Genomic DNA, 21980 nt, shown 5'->3' on the forward strand with positions numbered 1-21980 from the left:
GATGTCTACACAGTTATGATTGCTGTGAATATTAAGCAATCTGTTCCCATTTATCCCTTTCTTTCATTATCAGGAGCTTGTTGTGTTTTGAAATCCTGCCACTTGGTGGCAAACATTTAGTGCACAAATGTGTGCTATGCCCTTAATACTGCCAGATCTGCCTACTGCTAGATTGACACAGAATCTTCACTTGCTGAAGATAATGAAATTACCAAATCTTTGGTAAGTCTGTTACAGGGTAGTGAATCAGAAATGTCAAGTATCATTTTGAATTGGAATAAATGGACATTTTTGTATTCCCCCCCCCCCCCCCCCCCAAAAAAAAACCTATACACATGTCCATGGAGCAAAATACTTCCAGCAAAGCAGAAGCTGAGAGTAAATCATTTGACTTTATCATTACTCTTCATTACTGCAGATGAGTTATTTTTTGTGTGCTTTTTAAATGAACAACTATGGCTACTAAAAATTTAACCCTTGCTCTTTATTTGAAAACATATATTTTTATATACGCTTCTTCCACTTAAATTTCTCTTTATTGCTTTGAGATACACAGCCTATTCAGAAGAGTTCTTTCTGAATAATGATACCAAGATGATTAAAATGATTCCATTATAATATAGTTAATCAAATCCTTCTAAGTATATTCTGAATTTAGAAAAAAAATATAATACAACCTGTAAAATGGTAAGCATTTTTTGTACCATAAATATTCTCGTGAGAATTGATATATTTGCTCCTAAAATGGAAAAAAGTAATCAAAGTAAAAGCATTCCTGCATTTTTATTTTCAACCATCAACAATTACAAAATTTTACATTAAATTTTAGACTGTTGATTGGCAGAAAGCACAGCTGAAATAAACAGATTAATTGCATTAAAAATCTACAAAATAATTGTCCAATTCATTGAGGCACAGGTGTTTTTTTTTGTCGGAACGAATTAAATTTTCACTTATCCAAATCAGTTTTAATCTTCCTCTTTCTCCCCACTGCCGCCCCAATGACGTAAACTGAAATGTCAGTAGCAACAGTGAGTTACTGCTGATATTTCTCGTAGAGTCGGTGAGGGTAGGGGGATAAATCGCTTACAAGTGCTGTAGAGATAAATTAGCTTTGACCATTTTTTTATCGTAAAGGTGGGAGGGGTTAAACTGATTAGAATTCATTGCAACTGGTAATGTTTGCTGTTGAATGAGAGAGAAAAGTTAGGGATTCAGGGTCGTAGGAAGCAGCAATGTATGCTAAGGAAATTATGACAGGATGAGGGTTAAAATGCTGAGTGGAGTGCTGCAGCAATCACTTAGAATTCTTACTACCTGTATTTCTAACTGATTAACAGCTTGCATTCAGAAGTTCAATGGTGACATTTGAGGGCACACCTTCATGAGCACAAGAAAGCTGGAAATCATAGAATCATAGAAATTTATGGCACAGAAGGAGGCCATTTGGCACGTAGTAGAAGTGGGCTCTATTTGTTTATGGTGCCGTTTTACATTCAGGAAATCTATGCTCTATGGAGTATTAATAGACAATATGTACTTGAAAAAGATGAGTTGTGCTGTTGCATTTATTCATTACAACAAACGATACAATTTTATTTAGTTAATCTTTTATAGCATCACTAATAGACAGAGGAAAGAAGTAATACCTGCAGTAAGGTGAGACATGCTAGTGCTGGGAATGAACATTCTGCATCTGTATCATGCACTCCTAGGTCAGATGTAGTACAATTAGATGCTCTTTTGCACTCTGCCCCAACAGAATCAGGATTTGGGTGAGATTTTTTTTTAAAGAAGAAAACAAAAAATAGTGCACTGTGTTCTTGTGCATATTGGGTCTATGCTAACCATGACATAACCAGCAATATTATATGCTTACTAATGTATTACAAACACTCCAGTGTACAATTCTCGACACAATATTTTAATATAAATAAATACAAGCATCCAATCACTTTCCGCAAAGTGTGATGAAAGAACAGCGACATTATTAAATATTTAACTTTGGAACTTTCTATTCAACAAGGCAAAAGCTTATTTATAGTCTATGAAACGAGGTTAGTCCTTCATTAACTAGCGCAATTGTAATACCTCCCAGAACAAGTTCCTATTTACAATGAAAGTATGAAAGGACTGCATCTTAATGAGGGTAAGATGTATTCTATACATGTACACTCTCCAGCAATTTTCAGTGGTAGAACCCCAAGTTGGTCACAGATACATTTGTACCAACTATTTATGTTTATTAATAATCAAGACCGTGCTTTTACCCACTAACCCAATTTTCAATGTGATGTAGTTGTAAAGTAAAACATGTTGAGAATTATTAAAATTACAGATTTGAGTTGAGTGATTTGGATCTTGCTAATTAATGTTCATTGGTTTCCCTGTTCTCTATATATCCATTCTACAAACCTTGTAGGTAGAATAGGTTATCTACTAACCTTTCAGGAGAAATGCTTGTGTAAATATATATAACAAAATATTACTTTTACCAAATAATGTTTGAGGCTAAAGTGCTATATTTGTGAGCAACAGTAATTGAATGGTGCAATTGGTTAGAGATTGGCCTTTGACTCAGTGATCTAACTCCTCTGGCTGCTGGCTTTAAGGGTTATGTGTGAAATGAGTTTGGGCAGAGTGAATCCAGTTTCCATTGAGCATGGATCACAATACTAAATTGTTCTAGTGTCAATCAGGGAGGCCATAGGTTGCCTGGTATGAAAAATGTATCAGTGATGCAAGCAGTGTGTTTAGGCCCTTTCATCTTGGTGTAAAGTAAAAGTGACACTTTTAAATTATATATAAAATCACTTCCATTTCTCACTTTTACATATGCATGTACTTGGGGGATGTGTGCCTCTTGCTTTCATTGTGCTTTGTGTTCATTTGGTGATCTTTTGTCCCTCATTTCGCTACAGTGTTTGCTGGCAAGTTGCAAGGTGGGTACTAACCAATTTATCATTGGGCTCAAAATTGTTACAGAATTTGCATAACAATGAGTTTTTATGCTGCAGTCAGCAAAAGGTAAACACTAATTTTCTTGATTCAGTATATAATTACAGTCTATGAAACGAGGTTAGAGTCCTTCATTAACTAGCACAATTGTAATACCTCCCAGAACAAATTCCTATTTACAATGGAAGTGTGAAAGGACTGCATCTTAATGAGCGTAAGATGTATTCTATACATGTACACTCTCCAGCAATTTTCAGTGATAGAAAAGGGTGTTGGCAAGAGATGCCTGCATTATCTAATTATCCAGACAATATTTGCTTCCCATAAAACAAATAATGAATATCGAATTTCATAAATTGCTTACCTATGTAAAAGTGCAATCGGTTGTGATATAACTACATGGCTGACTAAAATGTTTTCAGTTTGTGATCAGCTTTTGATTAAAACAAATGTGTCTGTCAATCTGGTAATACTAAATAACTTTAATTTTTTACATTACTTTCTGTTTGTTTTTCAAGTTTGTGAGCAATAATTTGTGCCAAAATGCTTAACTTCAAAATAATGAAAGTTAAATTTTATTTCATGGCTCTTGTAATTCATGCTAGAGGTCAGTCTATTTTTTTTCTATAGGAACCATGAGTAAGTCTTTTAAATTACTTCTAAAACGAATGAAAATGCAGGTTTAAAAAAATTGCAACTGCTGTAAAACTAAACGTAATTGTTGTAACTGAGCTTTTTCTGAACGTTGAGATATACAGTACAATTTGCAATTGAAAAGTATAGTTTTAAAATGGACACATGATTAAAGTGAGGGGGAGTGGTTAAAATGGCACTTTGGTTCCTTATCTTTCCCACATTTCATAGTCTTCAATAAAAATTACTTCTGTATGTTTTACTCTGTTACCATATACCTCATAAGATTTTCAAACTCTGATACAATTTGAAATCCATGCTTTCTAAAAAAAACATTGTCTCTTGGGTATCTTCCTTGGAGCTAACTAAATGGCTTTTTTCTTTAACCTGAAATTTAAATTAGTAACAGTTCTGAGCTCTGTCCTTTGTTTTTAGTAGTAATATCCATTATTGTAGTAATTTTTCTATAGTCTAAAGAGCATTTAATAGTGCTTTATTCCCCTTATTTCATGCTTCATATAATTTTGTGCTAAAAGCTCAACTTTGAATTGTTGAATTAAACATGTTATTATATGTAATGTAATGTTATAATCTTATGAACACTTTTATATAATAAATATAATTAATATGCTTTAAATATTTGTGTATATAAAATTTGAAATAGTTATCAACATGGTTATATTTTTCAGCTGCAAAAATGAGGGTAGAAATTGTGGTTGGTGATACTAGAGGATGAACACACTACATTCATATGACATTCCTATGTCAACTATTTTATATTGGCAATAATCTGTTTATTTTAAACCATGTTTAGAAGTCAGTTGAAGTACCTGATGGGAATGTCCTATTAATATGATAGTCTGTTAATACTGCTAGTCTATTGATGTTTTTAACAAATATTGCAATTTAAAAAAAATCTAAATGTTAAGTACTGGAAACTATATTGACTCCTGCTTTAAGTACTGTGCTGCATGATACATAGAAACATAGAAAATAGGTGCAGGAGTAGGCCATTCAGCCCTTCTAGCCTGCACCGCCATTCAATGAGTTCATGGCTGAACATTCAACTTCAGTACCCCATTCCTGCTTTCTCGCCATACCCCTTGATCCCCCTAGTAGTAAGGACCTCATCTAACTCCTTTTTGAATATATTTAGTGAATTGGCCTCAACAACTTTCTGTGGTAGAGAATTCCACAGGTTCACCACTCTCTGGGTGAAGAAGTTCCTCCGCATCTCGGTCCTAAATGGCTTACCCCTTATCCTTAGACTGTGACCTCTGGTTCTGGACTTCCCCAACATTGGGAACATTCTTCCTGCATCTAACCTGTCTAACCCCGTCAGAATTTTAAATATTTCTATGAGGTCCCCTCTCATTCTTCTGAACTCCAGTGAATACAAGCCCAGTTGATCCAGTCTTTCTTGATAGGTCAGTCCCGCCATCCTGGGAAACACTTTAGGTGTTTGCTGTGATTTCCTTGCCAGCACAGAAGCAAGCAAAAGATGGTTTGACTTCTGGCGTGTCAGACTAACATAAAGAAGTGCTATTATTTAGTGCCTCTGTCAATAATTGTTGGAGGCAGAGGCAGCTTTGTGCTTAGTGATGGACAGAGATGCTCAGTCACTTGTGAAGGCCAGTCGTTTGGTTTTGCTCTTGTCGCACATACCTTTCATAGCCATTATGAAAAGTACAGTTAGTACCCAGAAACAAAGTTGTAAAGTTAAAATAAAATCCATCCAAGGTATAAATGGGGTGATTCCTCAGCACTAGATCCCTGGAGTAATATTGTAGTATATTTTATATTACAAATACAGTATGTTTTAACAAGATTACATTGTGCTGTCAGACAACTAAATATTAAGTGAAACAAACAGTTGGCACAAAGGTCTTTGAACACTGGGTTTCTCATTTCTACAATTTTATCAAAAATAGCAGACAGCCAGGAAGTCAAAGCCTCAAGTCCGTCTATAAATAGGCAAGCCAGCCTAGAGACAGAACGAGCTTCTAAGGATTTTATTGATTTCCTCAAGAGCTTTCGCAGGCCTGGTCAAGATATACTGAAACAATGCAGAGGATTTATTGAGTCTATGCAGCATAAAAAGGTAAGATTTGAAAGGAGTTTGTTTCAGTTATGTCCTTTGCAGTTGGAGATAATGAACATTAATAATATCTATCTAATCTCAACCATTATTAGAACTTCACATAATCTGATCTCTTAGCTGACTGAAATATTATGATCGTACTCAGACATTTTTTAAATGCTCATAGATTTTTAACTGTAATAGGACCCATGCAGTTTAAGTTTAATAAGATTTTACAAAGCAAACTTTTTCACCTTTATAATCGTATTCATACAAATAGAACAAGTTACAACACTGAAACAGGGGATTTGGCTCAGCCAGTCCATGCTGGTATATGCCTTCTACACAAGCAAAAAGTCCTGTTCTTTCCCACTCTGTTCCCATATCCCTTCAACCATTTTTCTTCCATCCACCTAGTCAATTTAATCTTGAATGTTAACATGCCTCAATCACTAACCCTTGAAGATTGTCCTACAATCAATGCATAATATAATGGTTTTAAGATACGGAGGTCAGTTCAGTCTCAATAGAATAGCTGCCTTCAATGATTGTAATTGGGATCCATAAAAGCTCCATGATTAATATTCTCCAATATTTTATATTGGTGATTTCAAATGAAAGTTTACAATTCTTACACATGACTAGAGAATGGGAAATCTAAACATTAAAAAGAAAATAGGTTGAAAGAAAAAGAAAGGACTTGCATTTATATAGTGCCTTTCAGGACATCCCAAAGCACTTTACAGCCAATGAAGTCGTTTTGAAATGTAGTCAACAACAACTTACATTTATATAGCACCTTTAACATAATAAAATGTCCCAAGGTGCTTCACAGGAGTGTTATCAAATAAAATGTGACACCGAGCCACGTAAGGAGATATTGGTCAAAGAGGTAGGCTTTAAGGAGCGTCTTAAAGGAGGAAAGAGAGATAGAGAAGTGGAGGGGTTTAGGGAGGGAATTTCAGAGCTTGCAGCTGAAGGCATGACTGCCAATGGTGGAACGATTAAAATCGGTGATGCTTAAGAAGCCAGAATTAGAGGTATGCAGGTGTATCGGAGGGTTGTAGGGCTGGAGGAGATTGTAAAGCTAGGGAGGGGCGAGGCCATGAAGGGATTTCTGTGTCGTAATTTTCTGTGAAATTTTCTATGATTTTAAAAACAAGGATGAGAATTTTAAAACCAAGGCGTTACTTACCCGGGAGCCAATGTAGGTCATCGAGCACAGGGATGATAAGTGAATGGGCCTTGGTGCAAGTTAGGAGACAGCACAGTTTATCAAGGGTAGAAAGTGGGAAGCCAGTCAGGTGTGCGTTGGAATAGTCAAGCCTAGAGGTAACAAGGGCATGGATGAGGGTTTCAGAAGCAGATAAGCTGAGGCAGGGGCCGAGTCAGGTGATGTTAATGAGGTCGAAATAGGTCGTCTTTGTGATGGCGTGGATATGTAGTTGGAAATTCATCTCTGGGTCAAACATGACTCCAAGGTTGCGAACAGTCTGGTACAGCCTTAGATAGTTGCCAAGGAAAGAGATGGAGTCCATAGCTGGGGAATGAAGACAATGGCTTTGATCTTCCCAATATTTAGTTGGAGGACATTTCTGCTCATCCAGTACTGGATGTCAGACAAGCAGTCTGACAATTTAGAGACAATGGAGGGGTCGATAGAGGTGGTGGTGAGATAGAGCTTGGGAGTTATTGGCATACGTGTGGAAACTGACGTGCTGTTTTCAGGTGCTGTCACAGAGGGTAAGCATGTAGATGAGAAATATAAGGGGGCCAAGGATTGATCCTTGGGGGATACTAGAGGTAATAGTGTAGGAGCAGGAAGAGAAGCCATTGTAGATGATTCTTTGGCTAGATAAGAATAGAGCCGGGCAAGTGCAGTCCCACCCAGCTGGACGACTGTGGAGAGGCAGTGGAGAATGCTGGTATAGTCAACCATGTCGAAGGCTGCAGACCTGTCAAGAAGGATGAAGAGGGATAGTTTACCTTTGTCACAGTCACATAGGATGTCTTTTGTAATTTTGATGAGAGTTGTTTCAGTGCAGGGGTGAAAACCTGATTGATTCAAACATGGAGTTCCAGGAAAGGTGGGCACGGATTTGGGAGGAGACAGCATGTTAAAGGACTATGATGAGGAAAGGGAGGTTGGAGATGGGGTGGTATTTTTCAGGACAGAGAGGTCAAGGTTTTTTTTTTGAAGAGCAGTGTGATGACGGCAGATTTGAAGGAGAGGGGGGACAGTACCTGAGGAGAAATCCGCTAACATGGGAGCCAGGAAGGGAAGTTGGGTGGTCAGCAGTATAATGGGAATAGGACCAAGGGAGCAGAAGTTGGGTCTCGTCGACATGATGAGCTTGGAGAGGGCATGAGGGAAGATAGGAGGAAAACTATAAATGTGAGTTCAGGGCTAGGGCAGGGGTGAACCTTAAAGGAAGTTTGGCCCGGTGAGGAGGGGAGGGAAGTGGCAGAGGCAGCTGATTGGATGGTCTCCTTAGTGACAAAGAGGTCCATGAGCTTCTCACTTGGAGGTGAAGGTGGAGGAGCCAGGGAAGGGGTTTTAAGAAGACAGTTTGTAGTAGAAAAAAGAATCTGGATCCTGGAATAGTGAGCTGTTATAGCAGACGAGAGCAGGACCCAATAGTGCTTTGTGGTCCAGCCAGATCTGGTGGTGAATAGCTAAACCAGTTAACTGCAATATCCGTTCAAGTCTGCATCCCTTGGACTTAAGGGAATGGAGATAATGGCTGTACCAGGGGCAACAGCCAGGATGAGAGAACGAGGGAGAGAGCGAGTATGTAATGGTTTAATGGGGCATAGGGCATCAAAGGTGGAGGTGAGGGTGTAGTTGAGCAGATTGGTAGCTGCAGAAATGTTGTGAATGGAGAGCCAAAGGATTTTGAAAGTACAATTGTAAGTGAATTGGGAGAAATTTTTCTGTGGAGCGTGATGTGAACCCACAATCTTCTGCCCAGGAGGTGAGAGCGTAATTACTGAGCAAAGACTGATGCCTAAAGCTGCCTATTAATTCAATCTGTCTTGAGTTCAATTAGAATATACTGTGTACAATACTGCAGAAAAACCTTGCCAAATAAATATGGAGAGAGCATCAATTAAACATCTGTGCTTACATTAAAGCATTGTAAGCTGTTTTAGCTGACATCAAAATCATCATAGAATCATAGAAATTTACAGCACAATAGGAGGCCATTTGCCTCATGTCTTTGCCAGCTGTCTGAAAGAGCTATCTATTCAGTTCCAAATGCTTGCCCTTTTTCCATATTCTTTTTATTTTTCTCTTCAAATATTTATCCACTTCCCTTTTAAAAGCTATTCTGGATTCTGCTTCCACCGCTGGTAGGGCATGCCATGTCCCAAGAACCCACTGCATAAAATACATTTCTCCTATTCTTTCCCTTTGCTTTTTGGTGATATTAAATGTATGCCCTCTAGTTACAACTTTGCTGACCAATTTACTTTATCAAACCCTCTCTAGAATTAAATATTTTTGCTCTATTGAAAAGCCTCTAGTCTCAAGATTAAAGTCCCTCATCCCTGGTATCATTTTTGTAGAATTGGCCATACAATTGATTCGGAATCCTCTCCCCATCCCTGGTCTACAAGTCCCTCCATGGCCTCATTCCTTCTTTCTTCTGTAACCTCGTTCAGTCCTACATGCTAACAAAGACCTTTCACTCACTGACTCTGATCCCCTCACCACTTCACCTTCTGCAGCCTTCAGCTGTCTTGACCACACTTTCTGAAACACTCTCACCTCTAATTAAATGTTCCTCAGACCTATCTCTCAACATGCCTTTGATCACTTTCCCAACTTCTCTCTCTACACTTGGATGTTTATTATTGCCTCTGTGAAGCATTTCAGGATGTTTAATTACTTTTAAGGCATTCTAGAAAGGCAAGTTGTTCCCTTTTTAAATGCATATTTGTGTTTATACTTTTGCAACAATGGTATCAGAAATAGATTCTTCACTTGTTGTGAATACTTAACTGAAATTGTTATATTCCAACATCTTGATTCTTAGGAATTAAGCATTGAGGAGCAGTCTGAGTGTGTCCAGGACTTCTATCAGAACATGGTTGACCGATTACAGACTCACTCCAGTTTTAAAGGTACCTTGCTCTGGATAGATTTTTTATTTAATGAAGCCCAGGACATGATATCTACCCATAGATTTAAAAAAAAACTTATTTCAAGTCTTGAAGTTCTTTCCAGCTATAGAATTGTATGGTATTCCAGTCCTTCATCGTATCTATTCTTTTTGCCATAATAATTCATTTATTTTTCATTTTCACTTCTGCTCTGAGTGGCTGTAATCTGAGTTTACCTAACCTGCCACTTCACCAACACATGCTCGGGATTGGGCTGCTCGTTGGTTTGTAATGGTTGTTTTTGGGTAGATTTCATTTTTCAGTAAGCTTGTGTCCTGAAGATGGAAATGGGGTTTGCAGTAAATCTTTGCTCATATAGGAACAGCGTGTGCTATCATCACAGAGGAACTTGATCTTGCTTGGTCCTCACAACTACAATGTTCGAAAATCCAAAATGGTATGTGTCACTAATTGCTGTAATAAGTGGCATACTGGAATACAGTTTATTTTTGTATATGAATGTTTCTTTGTATTGGAGTATGTTTGTCCAAACTGCCCAAAGTTTTATACTAATTCAATGCACATGTCTTCACAATAGAGTATTGTGAAAGCAGTTTGAGCATGTGTGTTAAATCAGTACTAAAAATAAATGCATATTCTCATCACTTTTTCTATGTTCTGCTGGAACATGCAAGTTGTCCTATGATTGCTTTAAAAAGCAGATCACATTTAATTGTTTAATTCACTACAATGCAGCAATAAAAATGTAACTAATTATATCATTTCTAGATGCATATAATACAACCAGGTGGGGTTTTTTATAGTTTGATTACCTGTAGAACTACTTGGTACTTTTCCTTGTGTAAGATGGTGGTTAAATTCAAGTTTCTTGATTGTATACTCAATTTATTGGGTTAATTTGCAATTGTTCACATATGTTCACAGACCTGGCCAGCCAGGTTAAATCTGAGGCTGCAAGCCACATTATAAAATTTAAATTGCCAACCTGCCTCCTGGGAGTGGGTTGGCTGCACGCCTTTCATCCCGCCTCTGTTAAACCTGGAAGTGGGCGGGTTGGGGTCAGGTTTGAGATTTTTAAAGTTTTAACATCTCACCCGACCCAAACCCACCCGTTTCTGGGGGTTAAAATTCACCTGATACTCCAGCTGAGGCCTAACCAGTTTTTTTTAATATAGGTTCAGCATAACTTCCTTGCTTTTGTACTCTCTTCCTCTATTAATAAAGCCAAGGATCCCAAATGCTCTTTTAACCGCTTTCTCAACAAAGATTTGTGTACATACACCCCCTTTTAAATTTATTTTCTTTGTTTTTAAGGAATTAAAATGGAATTTGTTTAACATGTTATGGTTCCATTCAAAGGGAAAGGAATAACAATCCTCAATGACTCGGGAGTTTATCCAGTGAGTAGTTGAGTGAGACAGACCAGGAATGTTCCAGCTTCGATCCTTTGTATCTTTTAAGTTAGCTGATTGCAGCTGAAGTAAGAATATAAGAGCACTATGCCGTCTCTGTGTGCTCCTGTGTTAGAGGGTAAACAACCAGTGCTCCCATTCCTAATCATTATCCAGTGAGCCCCCAGCTGAAAAGGCATGTGTGTGACATTGGGTGAGGAGAGGATTGTGTGCAGCTGTGATCTCCATCCACCACAGCCCAAGTTGCCTGCTTCGTGCTCACTGTCAAGGCTCACTTGTGAATAATGGCTTCTTGGGTGAGACAGCAAAGGATGACGGAACTGTGCCCCAGCCAGGAATATGCCTTGGAGAGAAAATGAGGAAAAATTATAATTTATCAAGAAAAATTGTAAATATTTCTGCTAATATTTGATAAACAAAATCAACACTAGGTAAGCAAAATGTTGTTCATGGCTTTGCCCAAGAGTCTCCCCTCTCCCCATTTTTCCCTCAGGGCAGATCAAATTATACCACTCAACCCTGTCTGCCATTATTTGCAAGTAAGAAGTAATGCTTGTGAATGATTGCTTCCTAACTAAGTGTTTGAGTGTTTGATTTCCAATTAGAATGATTGAGAGTTTGAATCACACGGCTGTATGTTAATGTTGTTTCTCTCATAGTTGTTGATCTTCAGAAGCAAAGTGATCATTTTAGGCTTGTTCATTAGTAACTTTATCACCATTTGCAACAAAAACACTAAGTACTTTACTATTATTCATTTGCAAAACATTCACATTTAAATACTCTGGCTTTCTAATAGTATCAGTGGTCTCCATTTAGGTTCTGCTGTTCTATTTTCTGCTGATAGACAAGTTTTTATACAATAATTGCTATTTCAGGTTCCTCTGAACGGATAGAGAAGGTAATGGATCAGATTGAAAACTACATCATGACACGACTGTACAAAAATGTGTTTTGTCCAGAGACAACTGATGATGAGAAGAAAGACCTTGCAATTCAGAAAAGAATCAGGTAAGGATATTTACTTTTGTTGGACTTTAGTTTCAAGTGAGACTAAACATCATGTATTAGGTTTTTCGAGGTACTTTAAAGCAAGTTAAATCCGTTATAAACCTGTTCAGAAGATCATGAATAATTATGGATGAGGCAGGCCATTTGCCCATACTAATTCATCCATCCAGAATGACTTTTCCCTCCATTGCTGCATTTAATTATTTCATAAATGAATCTGGGATTTTTGCTACCACCACGACTCCAGTGCCCCTCCTAGTTTGGCATTGGTTGCAAATTGACCAGAATTCCTGAACAGGACTACATGCATGCTAAAAGGCGGAAGCGGCTTGCCATAGACAGGACTAAGCAATCCCACAGTCTATAGATCAGATCAAAGATCTGTAGTCCTGCCACACCCAGTCGTGAATGGTGGTGGACCATTCAACAAATAACAGGAGGAGGAAGCTCCATGAATATCCCCATCCTCAATGATGGTGGAGCCCAGCACGTGAGTGCAAAGGACAAGGTTGAAGCGTTTTCAACCATCTTCAGGCAGAAGTACCGAGTAGATGGTCCATATCGGCCTCCTCCTGAGGTCCCCACCATCACACAAGCCAGTCTTCAGCCAATTCGATTCACTCCATGTGATATCAAGAAACGGCTGAGCACACTGGATAAAGCAAAGGCTATGGGCCCCAGCAACATCCCGACTGTTGTGCTGAAGACTTGTGCTACAGAACTAGCCACGCCGCTAACCAAGCTGTTCCAGTACAGCTACAACACTGGCATCTATCCGACAATGTGGAAAACTGCCCAGGTATGTCCTGTTCACAAAAAGCAGGACAAATCCAATCCGGCCAATTACCGCCCCATCAGTTTACTCTCAATTGCATAGTGATGGAAGGTGTCGTCGAAAGTGCTATCAAGTGGCACTTACTCACCAGTAACCTGCTCACTGATGCCCAGTTTGGGTTCCGCCAAGACCACTGAGCTCCAGACCTCATTACAGTCTTGGTCCAAACATGGACAAGAGAGTTGAATTCCAGAGTGAGGTGAGAGTGACTGCCCTTGACATCAAGGCAACATTCGACCGAGTGTGGCATCAAGGAGCCCTAGTAAAACTGACGTCACTGGCTGGAGTTATACTTAGCACATCATCATCATCATCATCATAGGCAGTCCCTCGAAATGGAGGAAGACTTGCTTCCACTCTAAAAGTGAGTTCTCAGGTGACTCTACAATCCATTATGGGAATTACAGTCTCTGTCACAGTTGGGACACACAGTGGTTAAAGGAAAGGGTGGGTGGGGAGACTGGTTTGCTGCACGCTCCTTGCGCTGCCTGCACTTGTTTTCTGCATGCTCTTGGCGACGAGACTCTAGGTGCTCAGCGCCCTCCCGGATGCTCTTCCTCCACTTAGGTCGGTCTTTGGCCAGGGATTTCCAGGTGTCGGTGGGGATGTTGCACTTTATCAAGGAGGCTTTGAGGGTGTCCTTGAAGCGTTTCCTCTGCCACCTGGGGATTGCTTGCCGTGAAGGAGTTCCCAGTAGAGCGCTTGCTGTGGGAGTCTTGTGTCAGGCATGCGGACAATATGGCCCGCCCAACGGAGCTGGCCGAGTGTGGTCAGTGCTTCGATTTTGGCCTGATCGAGAACATTGACGTTGGTGCGTCTATCCTCTCGGGGGATTTGCAGGATCTTGCGGAGACAGCGTTGGTGGTATTTCTCCAGCGATTTGAGATGTCTACTGTATATGGTCCATGTCTCTGAGCCAGATAGGAAGGCAGGTATCACTACAGCTCTGTAGACCATAAGCTTGGTGCCAGATTTGAGGTCCTGGTCTTCAAACACTCTTCCTCAGGCGACCGAAGGCTGCGCTGGCGCACTGGGGGCGGTGCTGGACCTCGCCGTCGATGTCTGCCCTTGCTGATAGGCTCCCAAGGTATGGAAAGTGGTCCACGTTGTCCAAGGCTGCGCCGTGGATTTTGATGACCGGGGGGTGGGGGGGGGGTCAGGTTGGTGGAGGACCTTTGTCTTACGGATATTTAGTGTAAGGCACAAGTTTTCGTACGCCTCGGTGAAGATGTTGACGATGGCTTGGAGGTCAGCCACTGCGCAGACGCAAGCGTAGTCCACGTACTGTCATTCGGATCTGGCCTGGAGGCGAGGAAGGTTGAACAGGTTCCCACTGGTTCTAAAGTTTAGTTCCACTCCAGCGGGGAGCTTGTTCAGCGTGAGATGGAGCATTGCACAAAGGTAGATGATTGTGGTGGTTGCAGGTCAATCATCACAGCCCCCGGACATCGCTGCAGGAGTTCCTAGGGCAGTGTCCTAGGCCCAACCATCTTCAGCTGCTTCTTCAATGACCTTCCCTCCATCATAATGTTAGAAGTGGGGATGTTCGCTGATGACTGCGCCGTGTTCAGTGCCATTTGCAACTCCAAGATAATGACCCCATGCAGCAAGACCTGGATGACATTCAGGCTTAGGCTGATGAGTGGCAAATAATATTAGTGCCAGGCAATGACCATCTCCAACAAGCAAGAGTCTAACCACTGATCCATGACATTCAACAGAATTACTATTGCCGAATCCCCTACCATCAACATTCTGGGGGTCACCATTGACCAAAAACTTAACTGGACCAGCCACATAAATACTGTGTCAGAGGCTGGGTATTCTGCAGCGAGTGTCTCACCTGACTCCCCAAAGCCTTTCCACCATCTACAAGGCACAAGTCAGGAGTGTGATGGAATACTCTCCACTTGCCTGGATGAGTGCAGCTCCAATAACACTCTAGAAGCTTGATACCATCCAGGACAAAGCAGCCCGCTTCATTGGTACCCCATCCAACTCCTTAAACATTCACTCCATCCATCACCGGTGTACCGTGGCTGCAGTGTGTACCATCCACAAGATGCATTGCAGCAACTTGCCAAAGCTTCTTCGGCAGCACCTCCCAAAGTCGTGACCTCTACCACCTAGAAGGACAAGGGCAGCAGGCGCATGGAGACACCACCACCTCCACGTTCCCCTCCAAGTCACACACAATCTTGACTTGGAATAATATCGCCGTTCCTTCATCGTCGCTGGATCAAAATCCTGGAACTCCCTCCCTAACAGCACTGTGGGAGTACCTTCACCACACGGACTGCAGCGGTTCAAGAACGCGGCTCACCACCAACTTCTCAAGGGCAATTAGGGATGGGCTTGCCAGCAACGCCCACATCCCATGAACGAATTTTTAAAAAATTCAAGTCATTGATCTAACTTAGAAACAGTCGTGCTCCCAATACCCATCTCTGGAGCTCCACTCAGTATTTACCCACCCCTAAATACATAATGTCATACGGTTTACCACCATCGTCTTGGGTTGTTACTTCCTCATGGAAATCAAGGAGCTTGGTCAGGCAGGATCTTCCCTGTATAAAGTTGTATTAAGTACTGTTTACTAGATTGCTCCTGTACAGATAATCAAGTTAACTAATTTAGTGAAACAATCAATTTGATTGCTTTATGAAAGCAATGGATCAAGACACTATCTCAGTACTCCTCATCCACCGAGCTGGCTTTGGAGGTTCATGTTATTTTGAGTGTTTAAAAGAGCCAGCCATTTCATCGTGGTTTTTCTGACATTGGTGAGCTGATTTCTCGAGGGCAGGAATGAGTGATTGATTAGCAGCTGCTAATGTCTCAGCCATTCGCTTCTTCTTGACCTCCAGATGTGCCTATTCTACTTCTCATGGGAGCATCTGAACAATACTATTAAAGGGAGGGGACAAGCTTACAGTGCCACTTTAGCAGCTGTGCCAAATCCCAGACTACCTGTGAACAACGCTGTGGAATATTCGCGAATAAAAAATTGTGTAGATAATGAATTTTTAAATACATTTATTATTTACATCTGATTTATGGAAGTAAGAGTATTTAATATTTTATCATCTGGTATAAGGGTGTCTAAATAAATTGTATATTTAGAAATCTGAACATCAAGAGATTTAATTTAATAATATACCTGGAGGTGACCAAGTGTGGGGTGATCAAAAGCTTGGTCAAAGAAGTGCGTAGAAGAGAGATAGAAGGACTGGGGTGGAAATTTCAGAGCATGGGACTTAATTAGTTGATGATATGGCCACCAATAGTGGGGTGAAGGAAGGGATGATTCGCAAGAGGCCCGAGTTCAGGAGGCTGAAGAACTTAGCGATAAGGAAGGGTGAGATCATGAAGGAATTGAAACATGACTGAGAACTTTAAATTTGAGGCATTGGGGGACCAGGAGCCAATGTAGGTCAGTGAGCGCAGAGGTGATGGCTGAGCAGGATTTTGAAGGCCATGTGTTCTAATCTAAAACTTTTTTCTTAAAGCAATTCCCCACCTCTTATCCCCTATTTTAAAAAAAATATATAATACAAATATGCTTATTTCTTTGTTGGGAGACATTAGATGCAAACTGAAGGGACAAAAGTGTATTTTTTGCTTGATGCCTGTAATGTTTTGATGCCCTAAAAGCAAATGGGCAGTTCCAAGCTAGCATGGTCTATATTCAAAGCATAGAGCTGCCCCTAATTAACCTACATTGCAAAAAAGTTAAGAATCTTCTTTCAAATTTATAGGTAGAGCTGATGTGGAAAGCAGGTCAAATTCATACTGATGGTGTATGAACTGTTTCTGGTGTTAGAATTGAGGCATTTTGTTGGGGAAGAGTAGACACAACTTGACTACATCTGGCCTCTGTTGTACCTGATTTGGAAGTGCTTGATGCCAATACTGGGTGCTAAAGTAGAAAATACTCAGCAATAGTCTCGCTTTGAATATAGAAATGTCAGAAAACCTCGACAATAAAGAAATTGCAACTTAAAAGTTAGTTAATTCCTTGGCTGTTTTTGCACCTTAGAAAACCTTGCGTTCCTTTATTGTAGACATTGTATAATGTCCTCCCAATATCTTTCTAGTAGAAAAGGGTTTTCGGTTGGTGGAGATTCACCAACATTTGACGCTCCTTGTTTGACAGAACTGTCTTTACAGTGACTTAAGAATACGATTGCACCATTTCTTTTAAATACTTTAAAATGTTTGCCAGCAGCAGACAAGTTTGGAGAAACCACAGTCTTGTAGAGGTGGCCCAGTTGGAGTTGAGTAGCTTTAGCAGATGAATAAAATCCTATGTGTTTTGCTAAGTTCAGAATTTAAAAGTTCTTTAGTCATTTCTGCCCTAACAAAATATTTTTTCCCTTTTATTATTGTCTGACCTCCAGGGCATTGCACTGGGTGACGCTCGAAATGCTGTGTGTTCCGGTGAATGAAGAAATCCCTGAAGTTTATGAATTAGTTGTAAAAGCAATTACAGGTTTGTGTTAGTTATTATGATTTAATATGGAAAAATACCATTTTACTAAAATCTTTTCAAAATAATTTGAACGTGCTATATAAAATTCAACAGCAAAATTACAAAATAAATGTATACAATTTATGTTGCTTTTTTGGTTGGAACACTTTTTAGTGGAATTACTTAGAGCAAAATCTTTTTATATGTTTATCAAAATTCTGCATGGTACAGGTATTTGAAATTGTTTACAGCTTGTATTCTTTCAGTTTTACAATTTCATGTGCTGTGGAATGAATGTGCAGATATTGTCAAAACCTGTGTTTACAGATAAGCAAAAATGATCTGAACCTGTATATATAGATTGTTTTATGCAGTCCACTGCTGTTATGATGCCAGAAGATCTCTTGTCCACTTTTTTTCCATTCTTATAGGGTTCCCAACCCTCCCCAGAATAACCTGGAGTTTCTTGGAATCGGGTACATCTCCCGAGCTTTGCCTCCTGCAGCCCGTGGCATCAGCTATTTAAATTTCCCACCGCAATACGTGTCCACTCTTCCCTCCCCCCCGCCCCCATCCCCATTTCATGATGTCACCGGCTGCTGTTGAAGCCTTAGGCTCAGTCATGTCACTCGGCCGCCACCGCAGAGAGCTGCAACCGTGTGGAACGTAGTCGGCAGGGGACTGGAGAGTCGGCAGTCAGGTGGCTTGGAAATCACGTGTCCATTCTGGGTGCTGTGATCTCATGGCTTCAAATCTGAGGGAAGTCTGAAATCAGAGTGGGGGGGGGGGGCTGTGGATTGAGAGTGGGGACAAAGAGAAGGCGACTGGCGGGTCAACGAAGGACTGGGGATCAGGAGGAAAGTTGGAGACTGAGGAGTGGAGGGGGAGCGATGGAGAAGTTCTCTTGATTGGAACTCTGACCAATGCAGATCTCAGCTGAGGCAACTGTGGGAATGCTATCATTGAATTCAACACCTGTGAGTTAAGGAGGGTAAAATCAGCAGTTCCTGCTCCTTATCACAATCTAGGTAACCCTACTGGAAAGTTGCATGTGTACATATTGAATTGGGGCAGGATTAGGATAGGCTGCATGCTCACTGCAGACTGATAAACTGAGTAAATAGTGTCAAGGTTAATAAATGAATAATAGATGCTGGGAAGAGGTATTAATGGGCAACCAATGTCCATGCAACTGTAACGCACGTCTCTACCTTCAAGACGTACCGCCTTGAGTAGAGGAGAAATAGAGGAGATGGAGAAAATCGGCGTGCATTTTTTTAAAAAGCAGTAGTTTTTAAAAAAATTTGAATTAATTTAATTTTTAATTATACAATTTACACTTTGGGCTTTGATCTCATGTCATCCAAACCACTTCATTGAATTATAGTTTTGTTACGATGAATAGCGAGTTGCAAATATTATCTTTCATAAGAATTAAGAGCAGGAGTAGATTAGGCTTATCCTCTCTGGAGTTTAGAAGAATGAGAGGTGAGCTCATTCAAACGTATAAGATTCTGAGGGGGGTTTGAGAGGGTATGCGCTGAGAGGTTGTTCCCCTGGCTGGAGAGTCTCGAACTAGGGGTCAGAGTCTCAGGATAAGGGGTCTGCAATTTAAGACTGAGATGAGCAGGAATTTCTTTACTCGGGGTTGTAAACCTTTGGAATTCTCTGCCCCAAAAGGCTGTGGATGCTGAGTCATTGAGTATACTCAAGGCTAAGAAAGATAGATGTTTGCACTCTAGGGGAAATGAAAGGATTATGGGCTGAAGTTTTCCCAGGAGTTGCTCCTTTTTTTTGGTGCAACTTGATTTTCTGGACTATCTTTTTAGTTGCAATTCTGGTCATTTAACTTGCACCAGTGTAAGTGAGTTAGTTAGATTTTTTTTCAAAAGGGGGTGTTCCTAGCCACTTACCCCTGTTTTAGGTGTTTGGCCAGCAATTAGTTGCTCCAAACTAACTTAGGCCGGCGTATGTTGCCACTTCTGTCCGCACAGAAAAACCTTACCTAGAGTTAAGGAATCGGCGCGTAACTACATTTAAAGCACCACCAAGCACCAAACAAAGCATAAAAAGTAATAAGCAATTAATTAACAAATAAAAAAATAGAAGGAACACTGCACCTAAAGCACCAAGACCAAAGTAATAATCAATCAATCAATCAACAACAAATAAAAAGTAGAAGTCCTACCAAAACATGGCCCGGGAAGGCAGCGGGCCGCTGATGAGGGAGACCATTCAACGAGGAGTGGGGACTGGGGAGGAGTGGGGACTGAAGTACCCTCTTGATCAAATGGTACAAATCCTCTGGAAGGTCTGGAGCCAGCCCCTTGGACTTCAGTATCCTGAGGATCTTGTTCGCCCGAGATACGGTGGATGTTCCCTCCGCTCAGGCGTATCTGTTCCTGTTGTCGGGGCCGCTTACTGGGCTGCCTGCGTGACGCAGTTACTCCCGTCCTCGCTCACGTTTGGGGCACTGATCTTGGAGGGCTTTGGTGATGACCACTTGTTGATGACAATGGTCCACAAACCCCTTCAGAGTCCTGTAAGAGTTTGGCACGTCTAGACTGATGTCTGGCATGGCTTCAAACACCCGCATGAATCCCCGGTTCATCTGGTCGAGAGTTACAAACCCAGACCCCCAGAAATTCTTCAGGAGTTTTACAATCCGGTCAGATTTGACACAGCCTGCAGAGCACACTCGGGCCGCTGATGAGGGAGCCCATTTGGCCAGGGCTAGGGGCGGCATGCTTCGTGCCCCTCCCACATAGCCTGTAGCATGCGTTTGCAGAAACGGCCTGCCAGGAGCTACTGCACATGCACGCAGACTCTAGCGTGCATATGCAGAGGTTCCGGCACTGTTTTCAGCGCCAGGATCTGGCTCCGTCCACCACGTGTTCCGATGCACTGCGCCACAGGCCTGGAACCAACGGGGAGAATACGGAGGTAAGTAATCGCTGCCGTTTCTGTTCTACAAAGTCGCCGCACCTCCGATTTGGGCGGGAAAGTGGAGTTGATGTAGAAGTTCAGCCATGATATTGAATGGCGGAGCAGGTTCGAAGGGCGATATGGCCTACTCCTGCTCCTAATTCTTATGAAAATTGGCCTTGTAACTTTTGTAACAATCACATACAACAGAATCTGTGGGTGCTTGAAGTTGGCTAGTATTCCACAGCAACAGATTGACTTCTGACCATCACCTTCCACAGCAACAGATTGACTTCTGACCATCATCTTCCACAGCAACAGATTAACTTCTCGCTATCATCTGGCACTGCTCTGCTTCCATGGAAACAAATTTCCAAAGAGAAATTGATAGATATAAAATAATAAACACTTACTCACTTTAATATAAATACACTAATGGAGACAACTCATGAGACCAATCAAAATAACCACTCTCAAAAATAGTTTATACCAAGTCTTTAATATGTATCGTGATTTATTGAAGAATCTTAATACGTTGGTGTTAAATAGAAAAAAGTTACTCATTTATTGTTTAAAGAGGAATATCTCTGTTCTCGTGAATTGAGATATAGTGCCACCAAATGTTCAAAAGGTGTATTCATTATATTGCTTTTTTAAAGGAACAAAATGAAGCTGAAAAAGGAGACTTGTTGTGGTAAAACCAACTTAATAATGTAAATAAGTGATTTTGTGAATTTTTATACAGCTGTTATAGAGATGGATTCAAGACGTGTTCCACGTGAAAAGTTGACCTGCATCACAAAATGCAGCAAACAAATATTCAATGCCATAAAAATCACCAAGAATGAGCCTGCTTCTGCTGATGACTTCTTACCCACACTTATCTACATTGTTTTGAAGGCTAATCCACCTCGTTTACAGTCAAACATCCAGTATATTACACGATTCTGCAATCCAAGCAGGCTGATGACTGGTGAAGATGGATATTATTTCACAAATTTAGTAAGTGTTCTGACAAAAATTGCATGTAGAATCCTCTTAAAATGGCCAATAATGATGGATTACTATTTGACAAAGCCAAGTATATATTTGGCTGGTGCAACTAATGTACAAGAGTTTTTTTCAAGAAATTATATGTCAGTGTTATGAACCTGCTGGTAATTTCAATTATCCCTACTCATATATTCTATAAATTAAACCGAATGAAATACTATCTGTGGAGAATTCAGGTTGTAGCAATTATCAGCACTTTGACCGACCTTTGCAACTTGGGGAAAAAAGCATCTTTAGCAGCTTGGACTTGTAAAATTGTGTTGAATTCTTGCTATCTAACTTACTACACTACAGTAATTATGGAAATGTAATCTAGCAATAGAATGTGGGACGCTCACATGTGCATCTTCATACTCTAATCTTGCGAAGCAGTAGGGGAGTTGTATTTCAGCAGTGACCAACTTTGTCAGTGGAATATAAGCAATTCTGCACATCCTAAATGAGTGACCTCTGATCCTAATGCAATACTAGATA

The 21980-nt window shown here is 40.6% G+C and overlaps 1 protein-coding gene across 3 annotated transcripts in view; it reads left to right on the top strand.

Annotated features, from left to right (window-relative positions):
- Positions 1-21980, top strand: part of rabgef1 (RAB guanine nucleotide exchange factor (GEF) 1) — a 51263-nt gene that overhangs the window by 24145 nt on the left and 5138 nt on the right. For all 3 annotated transcript variants that reach the window (XM_070857178.1, XM_070857177.1, XM_070857179.1), the window contains 5 exons: positions 5523-5692; positions 9712-9799; positions 12090-12222; positions 17458-17549; positions 21199-21455. In XM_070857178.1, the coding sequence (XP_070713279.1) occupies positions 5523-5692; positions 9712-9799; positions 12090-12222; positions 17458-17549; positions 21199-21455 (740 nt within the window). The remainder of the gene's footprint in view (positions 1-5522; positions 5693-9711; positions 9800-12089; positions 12223-17457; positions 17550-21198; positions 21456-21980) is intronic.

Source organism: Pristiophorus japonicus, chromosome 16 (genome assembly GCF_044704955.1).
Source record: "Pristiophorus japonicus isolate sPriJap1 chromosome 16, sPriJap1.hap1, whole genome shotgun sequence".
Taxonomy (NCBI): Eukaryota; Metazoa; Chordata; class Chondrichthyes; family Pristiophoridae; genus Pristiophorus; species Pristiophorus japonicus.